Genomic DNA, 22,757 nt, shown 5'->3' on the forward strand with positions numbered 1-22,757 from the left:
TGGCCACAGCTGCATTTACCTACCAGCTGTCGAGAGTCAAAGGTCCCAGGAGCTGTGGGGCCACATAGCAGCAGCCAGCTTCAGCTTCTCTCTTTGGAACATGCCCAAGCTCCCATAGCCCAGACGACCCACTGAAGTTCCTTCAGGCACCTCAGAAGCAGCAGGCTCCTGAAAGTCTCTAGTGGGCTTGGACAACTAGGGAAAACCAGGCCATTGGACTTGGGACCCCAGCTTTACCAGTGACACGCTGCGGTTACTGGACAGGCTGCAGAAGCCCAACGTGGGCCCCAGGCTGCAGAAGCCCAACGGGGCCGGGCCACCCTCCATGCACTACTGTGAGGTCAGCGTTGTCAGCTGCACAGGAAGACCTATCGGGGCCGTCTAGAAGGACAGAATCACCTGATGAAGTAGGAGTTTTAGAAGATGGGTACACAGTCCAGCGGAGGTCAAAGAGGGGCCCAGAGCCTTCACTGTGGCCTCGTTGCACACCAGGCTAGGGAAGACTATTATCTCTGAGCCCACACTTCAGACTGTCACCTACACCCGAGGCTCAGCCAGCACCCTGAGACCTCAGTCAAGCAGGAAGCTCACACCGGTCACAGCTCACACACCTCAGGGCTGCCCAGCACAGGCCTCCAGGCCCTCATCTCGTGAACCTTCAGCAGCTCACGTCTCCCTGCTGGAGCTAATGTGGCACTCTCACAGATGACAGGTCACTCCACCCTGCCTGTCAGCACCCCTCTGAGAGGAGAGAGGACAATCCATAGTAAACAGGGGTGGGAAATTGCATCAGACTCTTATGCCTAGTGATTGGTGAGGAATTTCTATGGTTCTTGAGGCCACAGCCATATGCACACACGATATCTCTGGATGAGCCAAAAATTGGTTCTGACTCCTGGGGGGGTCAGCCCTTACGGTGAACCGAAAAAGGAAAGAAAAAAATGCCTTCCTAACTAGATGGGGAGATAAAGAGAAAGGAAGGAATATGGGTCCCAATGCTTACTTGTCAAAGGGATTGATGGGCCTTTCAAAGGAAGGAAAGGACACTCACCCGCGGATGGGACTGAGGGGGCCCTTCCAAAGTTGGAAAGGATGGGGGTCCCTATGCTTACCCGCCGAAGGAACCGAGGGGTCTTTCACCAAAAGTACACCTTTGGGTGCGCTGTGCAGAACTGCCAGTGAGGAGAGGAAGATGACAAGACCCTGTGCCGGGCAAATACAAAAATTACAGCAACCATGAAAAAAGGACTCTGAGCAGGTGAGCTCAAAACCTGTTAGAAGTCCCTGTTCCGGGGGCCAAATATTGCTGGGCCCTAAGGTTTTTCTTAGGGGAGGGGGTGAAAAGGTGTGACATCAATAATCACAGACGCCGGGAGTCAGGTAGGTTTACAGCAGACTCGTTTGTTTAATAACAAGAAAAACTTATATGCCCTCCCAGCAATCAGGCCTTCTGATTTATTGACACTTGACATTTCATGCTCATCTCTCATTGGCTAGGCACAATCAGGACCTCTGACAGCACCTGTTGCTAGGTCCTCAGGAAATACTGCTTGGTTGCTCCTTATCGACAGACCTCTAACAACACCAGGCAGACTCCAGCTTGGCTCCTTTTGGCTTGGTTGGCCGTAACTTTCAAGATATGATTTTTTTGGGGGGTGTTAAATTACAGATAAAAAGCAATAGTCTTTGTAATATTCTTTGCAACAGTTTCGTTTTCAGTGAAGTCTGAGTGTGACTTATGGTTGAAGAAACTTCAAAACCTTGTGACATTATTTGCAGCACGGAGCCTTCTATGTTAACTAAGGTAATAAGAAATGGTAAAGTCTTGCAATATTCTTTTGCTTGTTTGTCTTTTGTTTTTCAAGACAGGGTTTCTCCGCAGCTTTGGGGCCTGTCCAGGAACTAGCTCTTGTAGACCAGGCTGACCTCGATCTCACAGAGATCCGCCTGCCTCTGCCTCCCAAGGGTGGTGTGCAACCACCACCAAGCGTAAGTCTTGCAATATTCTTTACCCTGTTTGATTTCTATTGTAGTGATAAATGCCATGGCCAACCAATAATTAGGGGAGAAAGAGGGCCATTTCAGTTGCCAGAAGACTGGTGAATGACCTTGCCATTATCCACAGTCATACTCTTCCTCTCCAATATGAATAGTCTGCTGTTGAGAATGTTATATGTAAGCGTTAAAATCTTTTGCTACATTCTTTAGACTTGTAGGGTTTCTCTCCAGAATGAATTCTTTGATGTTCCTTAAGGTTTCAGGTACAGTTGAGAGGTTTGCCATTCTAGATTTTTGAAAGGCTTTTCTCCAGTGTGAGTTATTTCATCCTGAGTTAGGTATGTAAACAGAGACTGTTCTTTCACTTCCCGGAAACACAGACAGGAAAAATCAAAAATAAACTATACTAATTACAACATGTTTAGCCAATGGCTCATATTCCTAGCTAGCTCTTACATCTTAAATTAGCTCATTTCTATTAATCTATGTATCACAACGAGGCTGTGGCTTAATGGCAATATTCTGGCATCTTTCTCTTTTGGAACTTACATGGTTTCTCCTTGACTCTACCTACTCCTTCTTTCTATCTCTGTTTCCCGGATTTCCCACTTAGCATTAGGATATTCCACCTAATTGAAGGATTTTTATCTAGAATATATTTTGATATCTTTTAGAGTTTTAAGACGTTGAAAACATATTATGAACATTTTGGCATTTGTATTATTTCACTGAACTTTGAACTACCTTGAGAAGTACTAGAAAGCTCATAAAAGTGTTTTCAAAATTTATGACACTAATGACATTTCTCTCCAGTATGAGTGATCAGGTGATTCAAGACTTCTTGTAAGTACAAAAAATCTTGGCATATTCTTCAGAGTTTCTCTCACAAATCAATTCTTTGATGTTGTTTAAGGCCATAAGGCTTATAAAACACCTTGCCATTCTCCACACTTTTAATGTTTCCCTCCAGTATGAAAAGCCTGGTGTTGAGAACGTGTGTTTAAGTTCTAAAGTCTTTGCCACATTCCCTGCACTTGTGGTTTTCTCCCAAGTGTGAGATAATTTGTGCTGAGTTAAGTATGACTTTTTACATAGGGCTTTTTCATATTCTTCATAGTAGGGTTTCTTTCCAGAATGGATTATTAAATGAGAAAGAATCCATGAAGTTTTAAAGACATTGCCATATATTTAACACTTGTAGGGTTTCTCTCCTGTATGAGTGCTCTTGTGTACAGAAAGTCATGATGGAACATAGAAGTCCTTGTCACATACCTGTAAGGGTTCTCACCTGTATAAATTCTCTCATGTACTTTAAGGAATGATCCAGCATGAGACCTTGACACAGACGTCCCACTTCTACGGTTTCTCTCCTGTATGAATCTTCTTGTGTGAATAAAGTCCTGAGGGACTACTGTAGGATTTGCCACATACTTTACACTTGAAGGGTTTCTCTCCTGAATGAATCTTCTTGTGTAGAGAAAGTCGTGATGGGCGATTAAAGGCCTTTCCACACACTTCACACTTGTAGGGATTCTCACCAGTATGAATTCTCCTGTGTTCAGAAAGTTGTGATGGAACATAGAAGGCCTTGGCACACACTTCACACTTGCAGGGTTTCTGTCCAGTGTGAATCTTCCTGTGTACAGAAAGTCCTGATGGGCTATTGTAGCCTTTGCCACATGTTTCGCATTTATAGGGCTTCTCTCCTGTATGGCTCCTCTTGTGGATATAAAGTCCTGATGGACTATTGTAGGATTTGCCACACACTTCACACTTGTAGTGTTTCTCCCCTGAATGAATCCTTTTGTGTACAGAAACTTGTGACGGAACATGGAAGGCCTTGCCACATACTTCACACAGGTAGAGTTTCTGTCCAGTGTGAACCCTCTTGTGTACAGAAAGTGTTGAAGGTCTATTGTAGGCTTTGCCACATACTTCACACTTGTAGGGTTTCTCTTCTGTATGACAGCTCTTGTGTAGAGATAGTAATGATGGATATGTGAAGGCTTTGCCACATACTTCACACTGGCAGGGCTTCTCTCCTGTATGAATCAATCGGTGTTTGGAAAGTAATGATGAAGCATGGAAAGCCTTGCCACACACTTCACACTTGTATAGCTTTTCTCCTGTATGAACCCTCTTATGTACAGACAGTACTGATGAACAAATGAAGGCCTTGCCACACACTTCACACGCATAGGGTTTCTCTCCTGTATGGATCCTTTTGTGTTTAGAAAGTCGGGATGGAACATAGAAGGCCTTGCCACATATATCACACTGGTAGGGTTTCTCTCCTGTATGAATCTTCATGTGTAAAGAAAGTCGTGATGGACGATTAAAGACCTTTCCACACACTTCACAATTGTAGAATTTCACTCCTGTATGAATTTTCTTGTGTTCAGAAAATTGTGATGGATTGTAGAAGGCCTTGCCACAGACTTCACACTGGTAGGGATCCTCTCCTGTATGAACTCTCTTGTTTACAGAAAGCAGTGATGGAACATAGAAGGCCTTGGCACATACTTCATACTTGTTTTGTTTCTCTCCTATATGAATTTTCTTGTGTCCAGAAAATACTGATGGACTTCTGAATGATTTGCCACATACACCATATTTGAAGGGTTTCTCTCCTGTATGAATTCTTTTGTGTAAACAAAGTAATGATGGACTATGGAAGGCCTTACCACATTCTTCACACTTATAATATGGCTTCATTCTTAAATTAATTTTCTGGTGGCTAATAGGTGAGTTCCAAGGAAAGGTTTTACCACATTCTTTGCCTGCATTGTGTTTTTTTCCTGGTGAGTTAAGGTTAAGAAATGAATGAAAAATGAGCAAAATTGTGTAAATTTATGTTTAGTTTTAAAAACAGAAATGTTGACTCAAAACTATATTTTCAATTTGTTACATACAAATTTCTAAAGCTGTATTCAGTGGAGCCTAATTAAAAGTATCATGATAGGTAGAAATTATATAACATGAAGTAAAGATGAAACCCATAGAAACAAATGAATATTAATCAATGTCAAACATGTAAGGAAGGCATAATATCAACAATTAAGAAAACAAAATGATTATGGTATTATAAATGAGCCACTTACAGAAATATGGAAATGTTGTAACAAAATGAACACAAAGTATAAAGTAGTCCGAGTCGGAAGACACATATTATTACAGTTCATATATATGCTAAATGCAGACTTTAAACTTTGGAAGGTATAAAGATAGGCTGCATAACTAGAAACCTGTCCATAACAATTTTATATATTTCAAGAACTGAAGACAGGACTATTTATGCACATTTTATGAATAAAGATCTATTGACCAACTTAATTGACTTAATGGGAAAGGATAAAGCATAATAGAATCAACGCATCATAAACATCCTTTTTTCACAATAAAAATAGAAAAGATCCTTACAACATGACTTCCATCAGACATTGTGAGTGAATGCTCATAACGAAGCCTGGTTTTCTGGGGATCTCTGCCTATCCATTCTGGCCTCTGTCCCCTGGTTTTCTGGGGATCGCTGCCTCGCCATTCTGGCCTCTGTCCCCTCATTCCTACACACCTGTTTGCATGGCAGCTGCTGCTTGTCTCTTCATGTTTGAAGGGTCTTGTCTTTGCTCCAGAAATGTGACCAGGGAAGGCTTAGATGAAGCAAGTCCTGTTTATGGGAAAAGAGAACATTATTATTAGTGTGTTCTCATGGGGATCACATGTCTAGGACTGTATATAGAATAAGGGATATAATCAAGGACTGGACAGGATGAGTTCCTCATGAGCTTCCTGATAGACACATCAGAATGCTTAAGAAAAATTTAAGATTTGCAGGTCCTGAGCTTCATGTCCCTCAGTTACAAAGAAAAATAATAAAATTACAAAGTGTGATATTCTTTTTCCCATGTGTGCTTCCCACTCTTGACACTTTATGACGTTATCACCTCTACAAAAGATGGGAAGGTTTCACATACACAATAAAAACGTAAATCATTCTAAGGTATAGGAATACGCTTCTAAATTTTCCCTAAAATTTGCACCATAAATTTCATTTTGGAAGCACAAGCTTCCTTGAGATACTGCAGAAAGTAAGCAAGTTTTATGATGACAATTAAGAGTTCACCGTGGAAGCTTTCCCCACGCATGTGGTAAAATATTACTTTCAGGTGTGTTCCTGTTGTTCATGCGCTGGAATATTTGTTTAATGATGCAAAGATGTGTTACATTTGTTTGATTAAATAAAATTCACCTGCAGCCAGGAGGATGAGTCACCAACTCACTGACTGGATGTGGTATGAAAGAGTCAGGTGGAGAAGGGTTTTTGGTGGGGTTAAGAGAAGAAAGGGCATTTTAGTAAAAATGAGCGAGGAGAGGAGGTGAGCTACTGGTTATCCAGCCTCCCTGAGGAGAACAATTCCACCTCAACCTTTGAGTCTTGAATTCTTTAGAAGGACAGAGATTTATATGAGGGGCATGAGGGAACACAATTCCCTCAGGCTGCGGCTCCTGCGGCACAAGCACTGCTGGTAGCGCTGGAGCTGCAGTTCCTGATTAGAGTCAGGGCTTAAAATGCAGCAACAATTTTTAAAAAAAGCACAACCCACCCAGGAACACAAGGTTGCTGAAATTCTCCAACATCACATCCTTGTACAAAGTCCACTGATCAGGGTCCAGCCATTCACACTCTTCTGCAGAGAAATCAATGGCCACATCACTGAAAGACAGCATTTCCTGATACAAAGAAAAAGAATGAATACTAAATATTTTACAAATAAAAACAGCAGTAAAAACACAAATAACATACATACTTCTGGATATAAATCTGAAAGTCAGAGTGAAAAGAGAACTAGAAGAACTTCTGGTAAAGGTGAGCTATATCCCTAGCGTAAGTCTGGTGCAGTTCTGTGATGTTGCACAAAGCTCAGCACTAAGGAAAATGAATGGCAGAAGATCTTAGGAACTCCCATGGATATTTTACTTTTAAAAATGATACAATGGAGCCGGGCGGTGGTGGCGCACACCTTTAATCCCAGCACTCGGGAGGCAGAGGCAGGCGGATCTCTGTGAGTTCGAGACCAGCCTGGTCTACAAGAGCTAGTTCCAGAACAGGCTCCAAAGCTACAGAGAAACTCTGTCTCAAAAAAAAAAAAAAAAAAAAGATACAATGGAGAGTGAGGGTATCTACAAAAGAGCATTATTGAGGCTGGAGAATTGGCTTCGTAGTAAAAAGCACTGACTGCTCTTCCAAAGGACCTGGGGTGGATTCTCAGGAGCCAGGATTCTCATGGCTGCTCACATCTTGGTAGGTCACAGCAAAGTTTGATGTACTAAGCAGCTGCTTGGGCCGTGCCACATTTGTTTAGTCTTCCCGAACAATTTGGCTGGAATTCAAAGCCCTCTGGCCACGTGGGCCTGTTCTACCCCTGGGATGCAGAGGTGGTCTCCATAACACCCCAGTTCTAAGGAAGGTGGGCGGGGCCTGCTGCCACAACAAGAGCCAACTTGGCTACCCCCGCGCTTAGACTGTGTTGTTGTTATCTGCTGATTCTTGCTATTTTGTTTTTCCTGCATAGTGGTAATAAGTAAGTAAGTATACATTGATTAATAGTCTGTTCATGTGGAAAATTTGAAATGGGCAAAAATTAAAAAGTTCTAGTACCAAAACATTACAATTAGGGCATTAAACACTTAAGCTGGCACTGTTAAAATTCCTGGAGTTATATAGACAATATTCTCTTCTCCTGCTTGTCTGTCAAATGTATATTTAAATAAATGCTTAACTTTCATAGTAAATGCAAATAGCAAAATTTATAATTTTGGGCTACTTCAACTGGGTAAACACTAATGTGCCAATCACTACTAATGATTTGGCTCTGCGCTTCAAGATGCTTTCTGAAAATTCTACGGCTAAGAAATGTAACACCTGAACCAGAGCAGGTTATTAGCTGGTTAAGTAATGTTGTTGGCTAGCTCATAGATTTAATCCCTTATTGGTAAAGAGCCTCAGTGATTATAACACCACTAAATAAAATGCAGGATGGATATCTCTTCTGTACTAATAATTGGCAGGTTGCAGTATAATCTTACTCAGAATCTATAATCACTGTGTGGTTTGAGCAGGCATGGCCCCCATGGATTCTTGTGTTTGAATGCTTGACCCATGGGAAGTAGCATTATTAAGAGGTGTGGCATTGTTAGTGTGTCACTGTGGAGTCAGGCTTTCAGGTCTCATACATGTTCAAGCCAAACAAAATACTTGGCTGCCTAAGGATCAAGATGTAGACCTCTCAGGTCCTTCTCCAGCACCATGTCTGTCTGCATGCCATCCACCATGATGATAAGACTAAAACCTCTGAACCATAAGCTCACCCCAATTAAATGTTTCCTTTGAAAGAAATGCCATGGTCATAGTGTCTATTCACAGCACAGAAACCCTATGTAAGACAATCACTATCCAAAGGATACCTTTCTAAGATCTTTAAAACATCCTCCGTAGGTTTTGCCTAAAATTACATCTAAAACTCTTATAGAGAATACTTTTTAATGCTTTTAAAATTGGCTTTTCGGGGCTGGAGAGATGGCTCAGCGGTTAAGAGCATTGCCTGCTCTTCCAAAGGTCCTGAGTTCAATTCCTAGCAACCACATGGTGGCTGACAACCATCTGTAATGAGGTCTGGACAGAATATTGTATGCATAATAAATAAATAAATATTTAAAAAAAATAAAATTGGCTTTTCAAAGACAAGAGGTCCTATATTTTATATAAAAATTCCGCATACTCCACAGAAAATATTTTACCTCTAAAGTTGCTACTATTAATCAACTTTTATGAAGTATTTTCCAAGCACTGAATACTTTGAGTAGCCTCACGTATAAATTATCACGTGAAGCATAGAAATATCTCTGTTCTCTATAAACTCTTAGTCTCAGGATTAATAAATTTATCAGGTATGTTGAAAAAAAAGTAACAAAAATTTAGCTTAAAGCTTATAAAAATAGGCGGATAGTTAAATCTACAAACAGGAAATTTTAATTTACTGCAGTATATAACACATATGATTCAACTCTTGTTTAGGAAATAAGTTTATTATATAACACTGCAAAAAAACAGAAGGTTTTAAAAAGTAGCCATGTGATTTTTCCTCCATCTTGACGAATGACCTCATCAGGATAAAAACCACCATGTAGTTAGCAGCCATCTTTAGAAAGACTGAAGAACACCTGCCATGTGACCTCACCACCGCTTAGATTAAGAGGACTATGATGGATAAAACCAACCAAGGCCGCACCTGTGCACTTTAGTACACCCGTCCTCTTTAGGAATTACTAAGCTTTGTAGTAAAAAGCAGGTACCGATGGTATTTTAGATTGGGATGGATTTTTTTATACCATTAAATTCAGAAGCATATAATGATATATTCGAACTAAGAAAAACCTGACTGAAAGATGTATGTCTAACAATTCATGTCTTTGTTAAGTGTACATTTAACCATTTATTTTTGTTAACACTAGACTTCTAAAACTTTTAAAATAAAAAACAACATATATATTCCTTATGTCTATTCAAGCTAGCAGAAACCAACTTAAAGACATATGAGCAGCATCTTTGTCTTTACAAATTATATTTATAGTTTAAAGTTTTACTTTAATGCTAAGAGAGCTTCAATTCAAAATTTAAGGCTCAAGTTTAACAGGGATAATACTGTGAAATGTTCATCTTATAGAAGCTACTAATTTATTGTAAATTGTGAAAGATAATTAAAACATTCAAGTACATTGTCAGTCGCCTTATAAAAAAGTCAAGTCTTCCATGTGCTTAAAACAATCTTTGTAGTCAAGCTCAGCACAAATGTAATTCGTTTATGAGAATAACATGTAGTCTTCTATACATGTTTTCATATAGACAAGTAAGTAACTACAAAGAAAGTTTGTTTAAAATTAGGCATACTTAATAGATGGTCCTCAAAATCAATAGAGATATACTGAATATGACATCGAAAATATGTAATAATTAACACAGAAGTAATCTGAATTATACTGACTGTTCTAATTTATCCTACTCTGATCTCTGATTTTGACAGAAAACTGTAGAATTATCAGTTTAACAGCAGCATTAACAAAATAAATACATAACATGCCTCTAATAGCTAAAATATAATATTAATACTCATATGTCACAAAAATTTAAAATAACAATGTAATCAGACTTAAGATGGAATTTTAAAAACTAATAAGAAGTAAAAGGAATTTATAAAAGATTTAAAAGTATTTCCTCTGGGCAATGTGATGCTTAAGAAATGCAAAGTTAATGGAATGTTTTATATATTTTCTTAGAGGTCAAAAAGGCTGAAGAGAAATTACAAGTATTCGAAGTTATAATATCTTCAAATTTTCACCTATAAAAATTTTGGAACAGCCTGAGAAACTGTTCTATCTGACTACCTTTAGATTGTAGTGAAAACAAATGCTTTCCAGCTAATTTTTCCTCCAAAGAATAGTTATGCATTGGGATTGTTCATTTTTTATAGTTTACAATATCAGCTGCATATATACTTGAATGTTTACTTGAAAAAAATTATTTTCTGCTTCAGAATTGTCTGTTTCTTTTTCACAACTTCTATGTATCCTGTTACCTAATACGAGAGAATGCCTGAGCTCCAAATTGAAATTGTACAAAATATTAAAGACTTATAAGTGATCAAACTATGGCAAGAGAGGTGATTTTTAAAAAGGCTCACAGACACGTACCTTCTAAGAAAGGAATCATTTTCTATAGTATAAAGGCATTATTCTATTCCAAGCTTCTAGTGCACAACTAGTAATAAAGAGACGTCAGCTTGATGTCTGAAACTACGTCTGTCTATGTACGGACCTATCTCTGCGGTCAGTTTTGCAGAGATCTGTGATAAAATTCACTAGGGGCATGGATAGCGCCTCTCACCGACTAGTCAGCTACAGGGCGCAGTACAAAGGTTTGAGAGCTCCAGTAAAATAACCGTCGTGTCGTATCTGGAAATTCACTTTGTCAAATAACACTACCCACGTCCTTCCTAGGTCTCTCATTATAACCAAATACTAATACAGTGCAATAGGGACCAGAAACTGCACTCCCTTCTGTAGACCAATGAGAATCCTGACTACAGCCATTCAGAGTGAGTCCGCTGGTAGCAGCAGGCTTCCCCGGAGGAGCTGGACAGTGAGCTCCCTGCAAAGCCTCGGGGGCGCAGCCGACCCGCCCTGTCCGGGAGCGAGATCCCGGGAGGACTGGAGCACCAGAGGACCCAGCACCGACCCCATCGCCCTCTCCCTAGCGCGGACCTAAATCCTGACTCAGTGGAGCAGCCTAGGTTGGAACAGCACCTCCAAAGTGAGCTTCTTCCTGCTTCTCATGGCCCCGTGCCCACTCCTTCCACGATGGACCTACCGGCTGCCCCTGCACGATCCCTCAGACCTGCTGGGCTGCCCTGCACCCCGAACCAACCTGCGCTCAGAGATCCAACCGCAGCCTTGTAGTAAGAAACTTCACTCAGAATTGGAGGTAAGCGAATGAGGTTGGAACATGCGTAGAAGCAACTCAGAAGGCGACTGGGCGATCCTTGCTTGTGACGTCACAATGAATTGGACTACACTTCCCATAAGTCTATGTAACTGAGTTTCCTGTAGTCGCTGGATTGAAATGTGAAACTTCTGCCGCTAGAGGGACACATGCCGCGAGTCAGGCTGCATTAAAATCCTCAGCTTGCAAACTGAGATGGTTAGGTGTGAGTGGAGACCTTACAGTAATGTTTATTACTTTTATTAGTTATTTTTAGTCACGTTACTGTGATTTCACACAACGATATGCTTATTATAAACACTTACTACAGAGTAAAATATTAATTTCGACTCTTTTTTTCTTTGAGATAATTACAAGTATCTCACATGGGAAAGTCACTGCTAAGATTTTGAAATGAATTCTGAGCAGAGGCGTGGTGGCAGCCACTTGGTGTCTGCCTCTTAAGAGCAGAGGACCATGAATCACAGTTCCAGGGCTGCCTGATCTAACAGAGTGAGTTCAAAGCTGTTCTGGGCAATTTAAGAAAGGCTTGTATATTCTGTGAGATGGTGGTGTATGCACTGTTCATTTATGCAGAAAGGTGGATCTTTTGAGTTCAAGGGCAGCGTGGTCTACAGCACGAGTTCTAGGACCACCAGGGCAACCCAGAAAACCCTGTGTTAAAAAAAAATAGAAAAAAGAAATAAAGGAAAACAGAAAAACCACCTGGTAGATGCCTCTTATGAGAAGAGGGCTAGGTCAAAAAAGGAGGAAAAAAGAAAGAAACAAGGAAGGAAGGAAGGAAGGAAGGAAGGAAGGAAGGAAGGAAGGCAGGCAAAGAGAAAAACAAGCCTTTTATTAAAATGGAAAGAACAAAAAAGAATAGGAGGTAGCTGGGTGATGTGTCAGATTCTATGAAGTCAGCAGGACCTTGGTTTTAGAGCACAACACTAAATTCAGCAACACAAGAGAACTAAACAACATCTTGTGGGGCTGGAATATGGAGAACACATTCTGCTGTTGCAGGGTTACCATCGGGGAGTTTTGATCACTTCTGGTTTGTTGTTGTTTCTCTGCCAGATGAAGAATTCAAAGGTAAATATTTCAACTGCAACATGTAGCATCAGGGGAAAACACCAAACAACAGGGGAGAATTCACAGGAAAAGAAGGGTTTTTATTAGGGCTGAGAAAACACAAACACAGCAGGGCAGAAGGAGGGAACCTCTGCGGAGCTGAGGCACCTTAGGGGCCCGAGTCCTGTCTCTGCAGGCAGGGCTTTGGAGGGTTTTTGAGGAATCTTCCTCTCCGTGGTTGAGTTGTTGAGTATGGTGAAGGTGATGGTAGACTTGGGGTGAAACAGTCTTTATCCTTGAACTTTTGTGTTCTCATTTCTCTTTAGTACCCTACAGATTACCCTCCTCCACCAAAGAGACTAGAACAGAGAGGTAAAGGCTCAGTGTACGAAGGTGCTCAATTTTCCATGTCCGATTAAACGAGTAGATGACCTCAGTGATGGAACTCCACTATCAGTTTATAGAGAGAAATCTTTTGTCGTAGCATCAGCCTAGGATGTTTTGGGAATTTCCATGGGATCCATTTAGGAAAAAAGTTAATTGACTGTTACCCAGTCCCTTCAATTTAATCATTTCATTGTGCAACGGATGGTCAATTGAGATCTCATATGGCTCATGATTAGGAATCCTGAATAGGATTTCTTCACAGTTTTCGGAAGTTCTGACTGTAATAGGTTTCCACAACCTAAAACAAAATGCTCCTCAATTCCAGCTCTCTCTCTACCCCTCACACCTGACCCCTCTTGTTTTGGTCCCCACCAGTCTTGAGTCCATCTGGAAAATCTATTTTATTTCCCCTTCCCAAGGAGTTTAGTACATCCCCACAGACGACTCCTCTCTACATCTATAGGTTGAAGCTTTATTATCATTTATTTAATGGATAACATGCACTTATAAGTGAATACATACCATATTTGTCTTCTATAGGTTTTTCTCTCAGGATGTTGTGGGAGCTGCGGGCCTGCTTTTGATCCCACCCGGCTCCCGCACAGCTAGCTTTACACCAGAAATAACAACACACAAATTGTATTCTTTTAAACACTGCTTGGCCCATTATATCTAGCCTCTTCTCGGCTAACTCTCGCACCGGGACTAGCCCATTTCTAATGTGTGTAGCACACCAAGGTGCGCTTACCGGGAAGATTCTAGCCTACGTCCATAGCACCAAACAATGATGCAGCAGGGAACCATGACACACACTTCCCACTTCCAGGGTTCTTCTGTCTAGAGAGTACTGATGGAGAATTGATATCCTTGCCACACTTTACAATTTTAATGTCTTTCTCCTGTATGAATACTTATATATTTAGAACATTATGACAGATCAGTAAAGGCCTGACCACATACTTCACATTTGTAGGGTTTCTCTTCTATATGAATCCGCTTGTGTACAAAAAGTTGTGACGGAATATAGAAAGCTTTGTCACATACTTGACACTTGAAGGGATTCATTCCTGTATGAATGTTCTAGTGTTCAGAAACTTGTGATGCAACACAGAAGTCTTTGACACATACTTGACTCGTGAAGGGTTTCTCTTATGTATGAATTTTTTTGTGTGTATAAAATGCTGATGGGCTTTTGAAGGTTTTGCCACATACTTCACATTTGGAGGGTTTCTCTCCTGTATGGAAACTCCTGTGTGCAGAAAGTCCCGATCGACTCTTGTAGGCTTTGTCACATAATTCACACTTGAAGGGTTTCTCTCCTGTATGAACCCTCTTGTGTACAGAAAGTCCTGATCGACTGTTGTAGGCTTTGTCACATACTTGACACTCGTAGGGTTTCTCTCCTGTATGAACCCGCTTGTGCACAGAAAGTCCTGCTCGACTATTGTAGGCTTTGTCACATAACTCACACTTGTAGGGTTTCTCTCCTATATGAATCCATATGTGAACAGAAAGTCCTGATCGACGACTGTAGGCATTGCCACATACACTACATTTGTAGGGTTTCTCTCCTGTATGAATCCTCTTGTGTACAGACAGGACTGGTTTACTTTTGAAGGCCTTGCCACATACTTCACACTTGAAGGATCTCTCTGATGTATGAATTCTCTTGTGTTCAGAAAGTCGTGATGGTAAATGGAAGGCTTTCCCACATACTTCACACTGGTAGGGTTTGACTCCTGTATGAATTCTCTGGTGTTCAGAAAATTGTGATGGAACACAGAAGGCCTTCCCACAAACTTCACACTTGTAGGGTTTCTCGCCCGTATGATTCCTCTTGTGTAAAGAAAGTTGTGATGAAACAAAGAAAGCCTTGCCACATAAACCACACTGGTAGGGTTTCTCTCCTGTATGAATCCTCTTGTGTGCAGTAAGTTGTGATGGAAAATAGAAGGCTTTGGCACATACCTCACACTGGTAGGGTTTCACTCCTGTATGGATTTTATTGTGTAGAGAGAGTTTTGATGGAAAACAGAAGGCCTTGCCACATACCTCACACTGGTAGGGTTTCTCTCCTGTATGAATCTTACTGTGCAGAGAAAGTTGTGATGGATAATTGAAGGCCTTGCCACATGCGTCACACTTGTAGGGTTTTTCTGCTTTATGAATTCTCATGTGTTCAGAAAGTAGTGATGGAAAACAGAAGGCTTTGCCACATATTTCACACTTGTAGGGTTTCAATTGTATATGAATTCTTTTGTGTAGAGAAAGTCGTGATGGAAAATAGAAGGCCTTCCCGCATACTTCACACTTGTAGGATTTCTGTCCTGTATGAACAATTTTGTGTTTTGAAAGTAAAGATGGAGCACGGAAGGCCTTGCCACACACTTCACAATAGTAGGGCTTCTCTCCTGTATGAATTCTCCTGTGTACACAAAGTAATGATGGAGAACGGAAAGTCTTAGCACATTCTTCACACTTATATGGCTTCTTTTTTAGATTAATTTTCTGGTGGCTAATAGGTTGTGAGTTCCAAGGAAGGGCTTTGTCACATTCTTTGCCAGTAGATTGTTTGTTTCCTGGTGAGTAAAAGTTGAGAAATGAAACCTGAGCAAAATTCTCTATATTTATGTTTATTTTTAAAAACAGAAACATTGGCTCAGACCTGTATTTTTCAATATTAATACCGTTACATTCAATATTCTAAAGATGTATTCAGTGCATCCTAATTAAAACCACCATGATAGGTTGAAATTACATAACTAGAAGTGAAAGACAAAGACAGGACAACATAGAACACAGAAACAAATGAGTATAAACAATGTCAAACATGCAGAGAAGGCATAGCATCCACCATTAAGAAAACCAACTATGATGCTAATTTAAATGAGACACTTAAACACATAGAAATTTTATGTCCAGATGAACACAAAGTATAAATGTAGTCCAAGTTGGAAGACATATAATTTAATAGTTCATAGACATCCTAAATGCTTAGTTTTCCAATGTATGAAAATTTGGCTGAATAAGTAGAAAATTGTGCATTTCAATGTTAAATAATATATTTAAAGGATTGACGACAGGAGGATTTCTGCACATCTCATGTATGAGGACCTACTGATAAAATTATAAAAAAGACATAGTGTTTATGTAGAAATTACAGAGCTTAGTCAGTTACTGTAGACAGAGGCTGATCTAATGGGAGAAGGACAAAGCATAACAGAATCAAAGCTCCAGGAACATCCTCTTCTCACAGGAAACTACAAAAGGAGATCCTTTAAACTGTATGTCCATCAGAACATTGTGAGTTAATGTTGCTGATAAAGTCTCCTTTTCTGCAAATCTCTCACCCTGGCCTCTGTCCCCTCATTCCTACATACCTGTTTCCATGGCAGCTGCTCCTAGTCTCTTCATATCTGAAAGTTCTTGTCTTTGCTCCAGAAATGTGACCAGGTATGGCTTAGAGGAGGTAAAACCTGTTTATGGGAAAAGAGAACATTATTATTAGTGTATTCTCCTGAGGATCACGAGTCCTCTCTAGGACTGTATATATAAGGTAGGAGAGGATAAAATCAATGATTAAAGAGGATTAGTTCTTCATGAATTTCTAGATGGGGCCATGTTTAAAAGGATTTGTAGGTCCTGAGCTCATGTCCCTCAGTTACAAAGAAAGGTATTAAAATCAAAGTGTGTGGTATTCTTTTTAACCTGGATGCTTCCCACTCATGCCCCTTACTTTATAACATTACCCCCAATATAAAGGGTACGTCTAAAAACAAAGGGAAGGTTTTATAAACACGAGAAGAAATAAAATCATTCTAAGGTTTAGGAATACTCTCCTTGATTTCCTTAAAATTTACCCCATAAATTTCATTGTTTGAAGCACAAGCACCCTTGAGATACTGTAGAAAGAAATCCAGTTTGATGCTGACAGTTAATTAAGAGTTCACTATGGAAGAGTCCCTCCCTCATGTGGTAGAATATTACTTCATTGTGTGTTGACTTTGTTCAACCCCTGGAACATTTGACTAACGATGGAAAGATATGTTACATTTGTTTGACTAAATAAAATTCACCTGTGCTCAGGATGTTGCATCAGCAACGAGCTAACTGGAAGAGGTTGGAAGGAGCAAGGTGGAGAAAAGCTTTTAAGTCCGGGTGTGGAAAAAAAAGAGAGCTTTTTCATAGACACGAGTAAGGAGAGGAGGTTAGGTATTTGCTATTCTTCCCCTCAGCGAAGAGGAAGTGCACCTCAGCCTCCAAATCTTGAGTTCTTCAGGAGGACAGTGATTTATACAAGTTCCCTTCATAGCTTTCAAAGAGGCGGGGCATGAGGGAACAGAATTCCCTCAGGCTGCAACTCCTGTGGCACAACCACTGCTGGTATATGCTGGGAATTGTAGTTCCTGATTATGAGTCAGGGCCTAAAAGGCAGCAATGATTTAAAAATAGGACAACCCACCCAGGAACACAAGGTTGCTGAAATTCTCCAACATCACATCCCTGTACAAATTCCACTGATCAGGGTCCAGCAATTCACACTCCTCTGCAGAGAAATCAATGGCCACATCCCTGAAAGACAGCATTTCCTGAAATAAAGAAAATGAATAAATACTATGTATTATACTAATTAAAACAACAACAAAAGCACAAATAACAGGAGGCATATGTATTCTGGATATAAATCTAAAGGTCACCAATAGTGAGAAGAGAGTTGGAAGCCCTTCTGACATAGGGAAAAAATATCCGTAAACAAGTCTGATGTAGTGTTGTGATGTTGACCGAATTCATCATTAAGGACACTGAATGACAGGAGATCCTAGAAACTCCAAGGGATATTTTAGTCATGAGAACCATAAAATCAAGAGTGAGTGTATCATGAAAAGAGGACTGTTCAGGCTGGAGAGATGGTTTAGTAGTAAAAAGCACTAACTGCTCTTCCAAAGACCTGGGATGGATTCTCAGCAGGCAGGATTCTCATGGCTGCTCACAACTGTCTGTAACTCTAGTTCCATAGGATCAGACAACGCCTTAAACAAGGACACTAGCATTACAACCATGCACAACATCAATAAATAAATAATAAAATCTTGAGATAAAATAAGCATCGTGTCCCATGCTACTATCATAATACAGCAAACATAACATATATTTCTAACATTACAGAGCTATGGAGATGGAGAGGGTACTGCTCAGCCCATATGAACAACCACAAACGGTATATACAATGAGGGTGCAGATCTGATCCAGCAAGTCTGGGCTGAGGTTTGGCTTCCTGAGCATGCACTGAGTGATGCAAATGACTGTACGAAGGGACTTGAATGTCTGCCACCAAGAGGCAGAAAACTAAATGAACAATTTGTAGACAAAATGGAATTATGAATATTTTTAACAAATTTCTAATTAGGCAATTTAGCAATAAGTTCAGTGGATTTGGGACTTTTTCAGATGCCCTGATGAAAGGACAAAGGGAATGATGAAGAAGGCACAGCTTGAAAGAAATGACTGATGTTTATTCACTAGGAAGCCTGGAGTGAATGTTGCCTTACACAGTGGAGATCTTCTCCTAGTCTTTGGATCCATCACCTGAATCTTGACAACACCCCAAACCCAAGGGGTTGTCCAGACCTTAATTCTGAGCTTTGTCTCTCAATGAATAAAGCCAACCCTTATGAAAGTGGTCCCATGTAATTTGCATCCTCAGAGAATAAAACCTAAGCTTATGTTTACTACAAATCACTCCTCCTAATACCTTTACTCTGATCTCTGTTCCTCTGTGAATAAGAGCCCACTCTTAGAGTAAAGGTCACAGGTGTCTCACCAAAGTGATGTCCCTTGCAAAGGAGTTCCAGTGGAGATGTGGTTAAAGCTTTGCTGTCACAATGTTGAGATGGAGTCCATTTCCCAAAGTTTAATTGTGTTTTAATTTGTAAGGAAAATAAACTGCTCGGTCAAACTCGAGAAATTTTGAACGAGTGCTAGCTAAAGTGGTATTGGCCCGAGTCTCATTCTTAACTTCATGTGGATACTTTCCGTACCAGCAATAAAGTTTGGAGGAACAAACACAGTGTGGGACTTGGTCCTAGGAGAAGTTAAGGAAGTTTTTCTTTAAGTAGAAATTCGGGCAAACTGACAAAACTCACTTAAATGGTCCATGATCTTTAATGAGAGATTAGAAGAAATACAGGTTCTTCTCAGGACCTTGTGACGGTGTTTATACACTTAGTGAGGGGTGAAATATTCAGAGCAATACCTCTTCTATGTTATTCCCATGAGAACTAATATAACGAGACCCCATGAAGGAGGGTAGAAAAACACTTGTCAATCATTTTTGTAAACAACGAGAAGGAGAGTCAAAGAAAACGTGCAAAGACACACATGTATACAAAATAAACAAGCAAACAAAGAATAACACTTTTCCCTTGCTGGACACATCTTGGGAGGTCACAGCAAGGCTCAATATATCAACTAGTTGCTTAGCTAACAGGCCAGCCATGTTTGTTTAGTCTTCCTAAGCAATTTGATTGAAAGTCAAAGTCCCCTGGCCACATGGCCCTTTTCTCCTACTGGGATAGAGAGAGTGGCCTTTGTAACACCCCAGTTCCTAGAAAGGTTTCGCAGCGCATTGCAAGTACACCATAGGCCAACGTGGCTGCCCCATTGTTTCAATTTTATGGTTGCTGTTATCTTCTGATTTTATTTTATTATTCCTGAATAGCGGCAATAATTCAGTATAGATTAATATTCCATTCATGGGGTTAAATTGAAATGAGGAAAAATTAAAAGTTCTAGTAGCAATACATTAAATTAGGACATAAAACACTGAAGCGGACACTGTTTAAATTCCCTGAGCTACTTGTCCTGCAATATATGGATGACATTCTCTTCTCATGCTCATCTGGAAGATCTATATTTAAATGAGTGCTTAATTTCACAGCAAATCCACTAAAATGGCAAAATTTGTAATTTTCTGAGATTTCAAACAGGTAAATGCTAATCTATCACTACCAATGACTTTGGCTCTGCTCTTTAAGTAGCTTTCTGAAAACTTGGCTACTAAAAACCATAACACCTGAAAGAAAGCAGGTTATTACCTTCTGAAGTCATGTTGTTGGATAGTTTATAGATTCAGTCCCTTATTGGTAAAAACACCACAAAGAAAATGCAGGATGGATATTTGTTCTGTACTAATAATTGGCAGGTTGCAGTATCATCTGACTCAGGATCTATAGTCACAGTGGTGGTTTGAATAGGTATGGCTGCATGAATTCTTGTGTTTGAATGCTTGGCCCATGGGAAGTAGCATTATTAAGAGGTGTGGCATTGTTAGTGTGTCACTGGGGAGTCAGGCTTTCAGGTCTCATACATGCTCAAGCATACATGGCTGCCTAAGGGTCAAGATGTAGACCTCTCAGGTACCTTAGAGATGATTCAATTCTTCCATGTGCTCAGAACTATGTAGTTAAGCTTAGCAAAAATGTAATTCATTTATGAGAACAAGTTTTAGTCTTCCACACATGTTTTCAAATAGAGAAGTAAATACAAAGAAAGTTTGTTTAAATTCAGGCATACTTAATAGATGGTCCTCAAAATCCATAGAGATCCATTGAATATGACATTTAAAATATTTATTAATTGACACAGAGGCCATCTGGATTATACTTCCTGCTCTAACTTTTCCTTCTCAGATCTCTGATGTTGAAGGAAAACTGTAGAGTTATCCACTTAACAGCAACAACAACAAAATAAATGAATAAATACCATGCCTCTTTATTTTGGATTTTTGAGACAGGATTTCTCCATAGCTTTGGAGCATGTCCTGGAACTAGCTCTTGTGGACCAGACTAGCCATGAAGTCAGAGATCTACTCACCTCTGCCTCTCAAGTGCTATGATTAAAGGTGTGCACCACCACAGTCTTGCTAATACTGATGTTCTTTCCTGGCACAAAAATTTAAAATAACAAAGTAATCAGATTTGAGATAGAAATGAAAAAACTAATAAGGTATAAAAGGAATTTATAAAAAAAATTAAAAGTATTTCCTCTGGGCAATATGATGCTTAAGAAATGCAAAGATAATGGCATGCTCTTGAAACTTCCTTAGAGGCCAAAAGGGTTGAACAGAAATTACTAGTTTGGAAGTTAAAATTTCTTCAGATTTTCAACTCTAGTTATTTTTGGTACAGCCTGAGAATCTGTTCCATCAGACAATCTTCAGAATGCAGTAAAAATGAACGCCTGCTGGCTAGTTTTTCCTCCACGGAACACTTATGTATTGAGAGTGTTCACATGTTTTATCATTTACAATAGCAGCTGGACATATATACTTTAATGTTCACTTTAAAAAATATTTTCTGCTTCAAAATTTTCTATTTTTCTCACAATTTCTATGTATCCTGTTTATCTAATAGGAGAGAATGCCTGAGCTTCAAATTTAAATTGTCCTAAATATTAAAGACTTATAAGTGATTAGACTCTGGCAAGGGAGGAGATTAAAGGGGGCGCACAAACACCAACCCTCTAAGAAAGGAATCATTTTCTACAGTATAAAGGCATTTTATTCCAAGCTTCTAGTGCACAACTAGTAATAAAGGGACGTTAGCTTGATGTCTGAAACTATGTCTGTCTATGTACTGAACCTTCTCTGTGGTGAGTTTTGCAGGGATCTGTGATAAAATTCACTATGGTCATGTATAGCATCTATCCCTGACTTCAGCTATGGAACACAGTACAAAGGTTTGGGAGCTCCAGTAAAATAATCGTCAAGTCCTATCTGGAACTTGACTATGTCAAATAACACTAAGCACGCCCTTCCTAGGTCTCTCATTACAACCAAATACTAACACCGCGCAGTAGGGACCAGAAACTCCCCTTTCTTCTCTAGACCAATGAGAATCCTGACTACAGCCATTCAGAGTCAGCTGGTAGCAGCAGGCTTCCCAGGGCGAGCTGGAAAGTGAGCTCCTCGTACAGCCTCGGGGGCCGGCAGCCGACCCGCCCGGTCCGGGAGCGAGATCCCGGGCGGACTGGAGCATCAGGAGACCCAGCACCGACCCCATCGCCCTCTCCCTGGAGCGGACCTAAATCCTGACTGGATGGCGCAGCCTAGGTAGGAACAGCAAATCCAAAGCTTCTTCCTGCTTCCCATGGGCCCCGTGTCCACTCCTTCCACCATGGACCTACCGGCTCCCCCTGCACGATCCCTCAGACCTGCTGGGCTGCCCTGCACCCCGAACCAACCTGAGCTCAGAGATGAAACCCAAGCAGGGTAGTAAAACACTTGAGTCCAAATTGGAGAGGGAAGCGCGGAGGGTGGAAGGAAATGAGAAGGCGACAGTGCGAGCCTTGCTCGTGACGTCATAATGACTGAAACTACATTTCCCATAAGTCCGCGGAATAGAGCTGGCCGGTAGCAAGTGGCCTTGGGAAAGAATCGCCAAAAGCAAGGGTGCTAAAGGGTGACTCCCTGGTAGTCAGGCTGCTTTAAAAATCCTCAGTAAATGGAGGCCTCGCAGCAATATTTATTACATTTACTAGTCATTTTTTTGTTACTTTACTGTGATTTAACACACAGGTCTGATTGTTTTAGAAATTTACTCCAGAGAAAAACATTCATTTTGAGATAATTATAAGAAATTCACACGGAAAAGTCACTGCTAAGCCTTTGAAATGAAATATGAGTAGAGGCCTGGTGGCCATGGTGTCTGCCTCTTATGAGAAGAGGCCCAGGGATCAGGGCTCCAAGGCCACCTCAACTCCAGGG

The 22,757-nt window shown here is 40.4% G+C and overlaps 2 protein-coding genes across 3 annotated transcripts; both read right to left on the reverse strand.

Annotated features, from left to right (window-relative positions):
* Window positions 1–1,166: 1,166 nt before the first annotated feature.
* On the reverse strand, window positions 1,167–11,534 carry LOC121433587 (zinc finger protein 728-like). 2 transcript variants are annotated; one of them, XR_005972336.1, is made up of 5 exons: window positions 11,480–11,534; window positions 6,603–6,729; window positions 5,570–5,665; window positions 3,287–4,796; window positions 1,167–1,203 (listed from the first exon to the last, which is right to left on the reverse strand). XR_005972336.1 is itself a non-coding variant. In XM_041632070.1 (4 exons), the coding sequence occupies exons 2-4, from the start codon at window positions 6,724–6,726 to the stop codon at window positions 3,355–3,357; spliced, it is 1,662 nt and encodes a 553-aa protein (XP_041488004.1). In that variant the 5' UTR covers window positions 6,727–6,729; window positions 11,480–11,534; the 3' UTR covers window positions 1,261–3,354. The 2 variants fall into 2 exon arrangements, 1 of the variants encoding a protein (XP_041488004.1); XM_041632070.1 differs by lacking the exon at window positions 1,167–1,203 and having other exon boundaries at window positions 1,261–4,796.
* Window positions 11,535–12,702: 1,168 nt separating this feature from the next.
* LOC121433588 (zinc finger protein 728-like) lies at window positions 12,703–22,350 on the reverse strand. Its single transcript, XM_041632071.1, has 4 exons — window positions 22,235–22,350; window positions 17,457–17,583; window positions 16,375–16,470; window positions 12,703–15,573 (listed from the first exon to the last, which is right to left on the reverse strand). The coding sequence occupies exons 2-4, from the start codon at window positions 17,578–17,580 to the stop codon at window positions 14,144–14,146; spliced, it is 1,650 nt and encodes a 549-aa protein (XP_041488005.1). The 5' UTR covers window positions 17,581–17,583; window positions 22,235–22,350; the 3' UTR covers window positions 12,703–14,143.
* Between the last annotated feature and the right edge of the window lie 407 nt (window positions 22,351–22,757).

The sequence above is a fragment of the Microtus oregoni genome, unplaced genomic scaffold, assembly GCF_018167655.1.
Source record: "Microtus oregoni isolate MIOR12 unplaced genomic scaffold, Mior012 000040F_ref0000088, whole genome shotgun sequence".
Taxonomy (NCBI): domain Eukaryota; kingdom Metazoa; phylum Chordata; class Mammalia; order Rodentia; family Cricetidae; genus Microtus; species Microtus oregoni.

Coding starts and splice junctions, on each gene's coding strand:
- LOC121433587 (XM_041632070.1), bottom strand. CDS start 6,726: ATGCTGTCTTTCAGTGATGTGGCCATTGATTTCTCTGCAGAAGAGTGT. Junction 5,666..6,602: donor CAGCAACCTTGTGTTCCTGG/GTGGGTTGTGCT, acceptor TCCCATAAACAG/GACTTGCTTCATCTAAGCCT. Junction 4,797..5,569: donor AGCAGCTGCCATGCAAACAG/GTGTGTAGGAAT, acceptor TTAACTCACCAG/GAAAAAAACACAATGCAGGC.
- LOC121433588 (XM_041632071.1), bottom strand. CDS start 17,580: ATGCTGTCTTTCAGGGATGTGGCCATTGATTTCTCTGCAGAGGAGTGT. Junction 16,471..17,456: donor CAGCAACCTTGTGTTCCTGG/GTGGGTTGTCCT, acceptor TCCCATAAACAG/GTTTTACCTCCTCTAAGCCA. Junction 15,574..16,374: donor AGCAGCTGCCATGGAAACAG/GTATGTAGGAAT, acceptor TTTACTCACCAG/GAAACAAACAATCTACTGGC.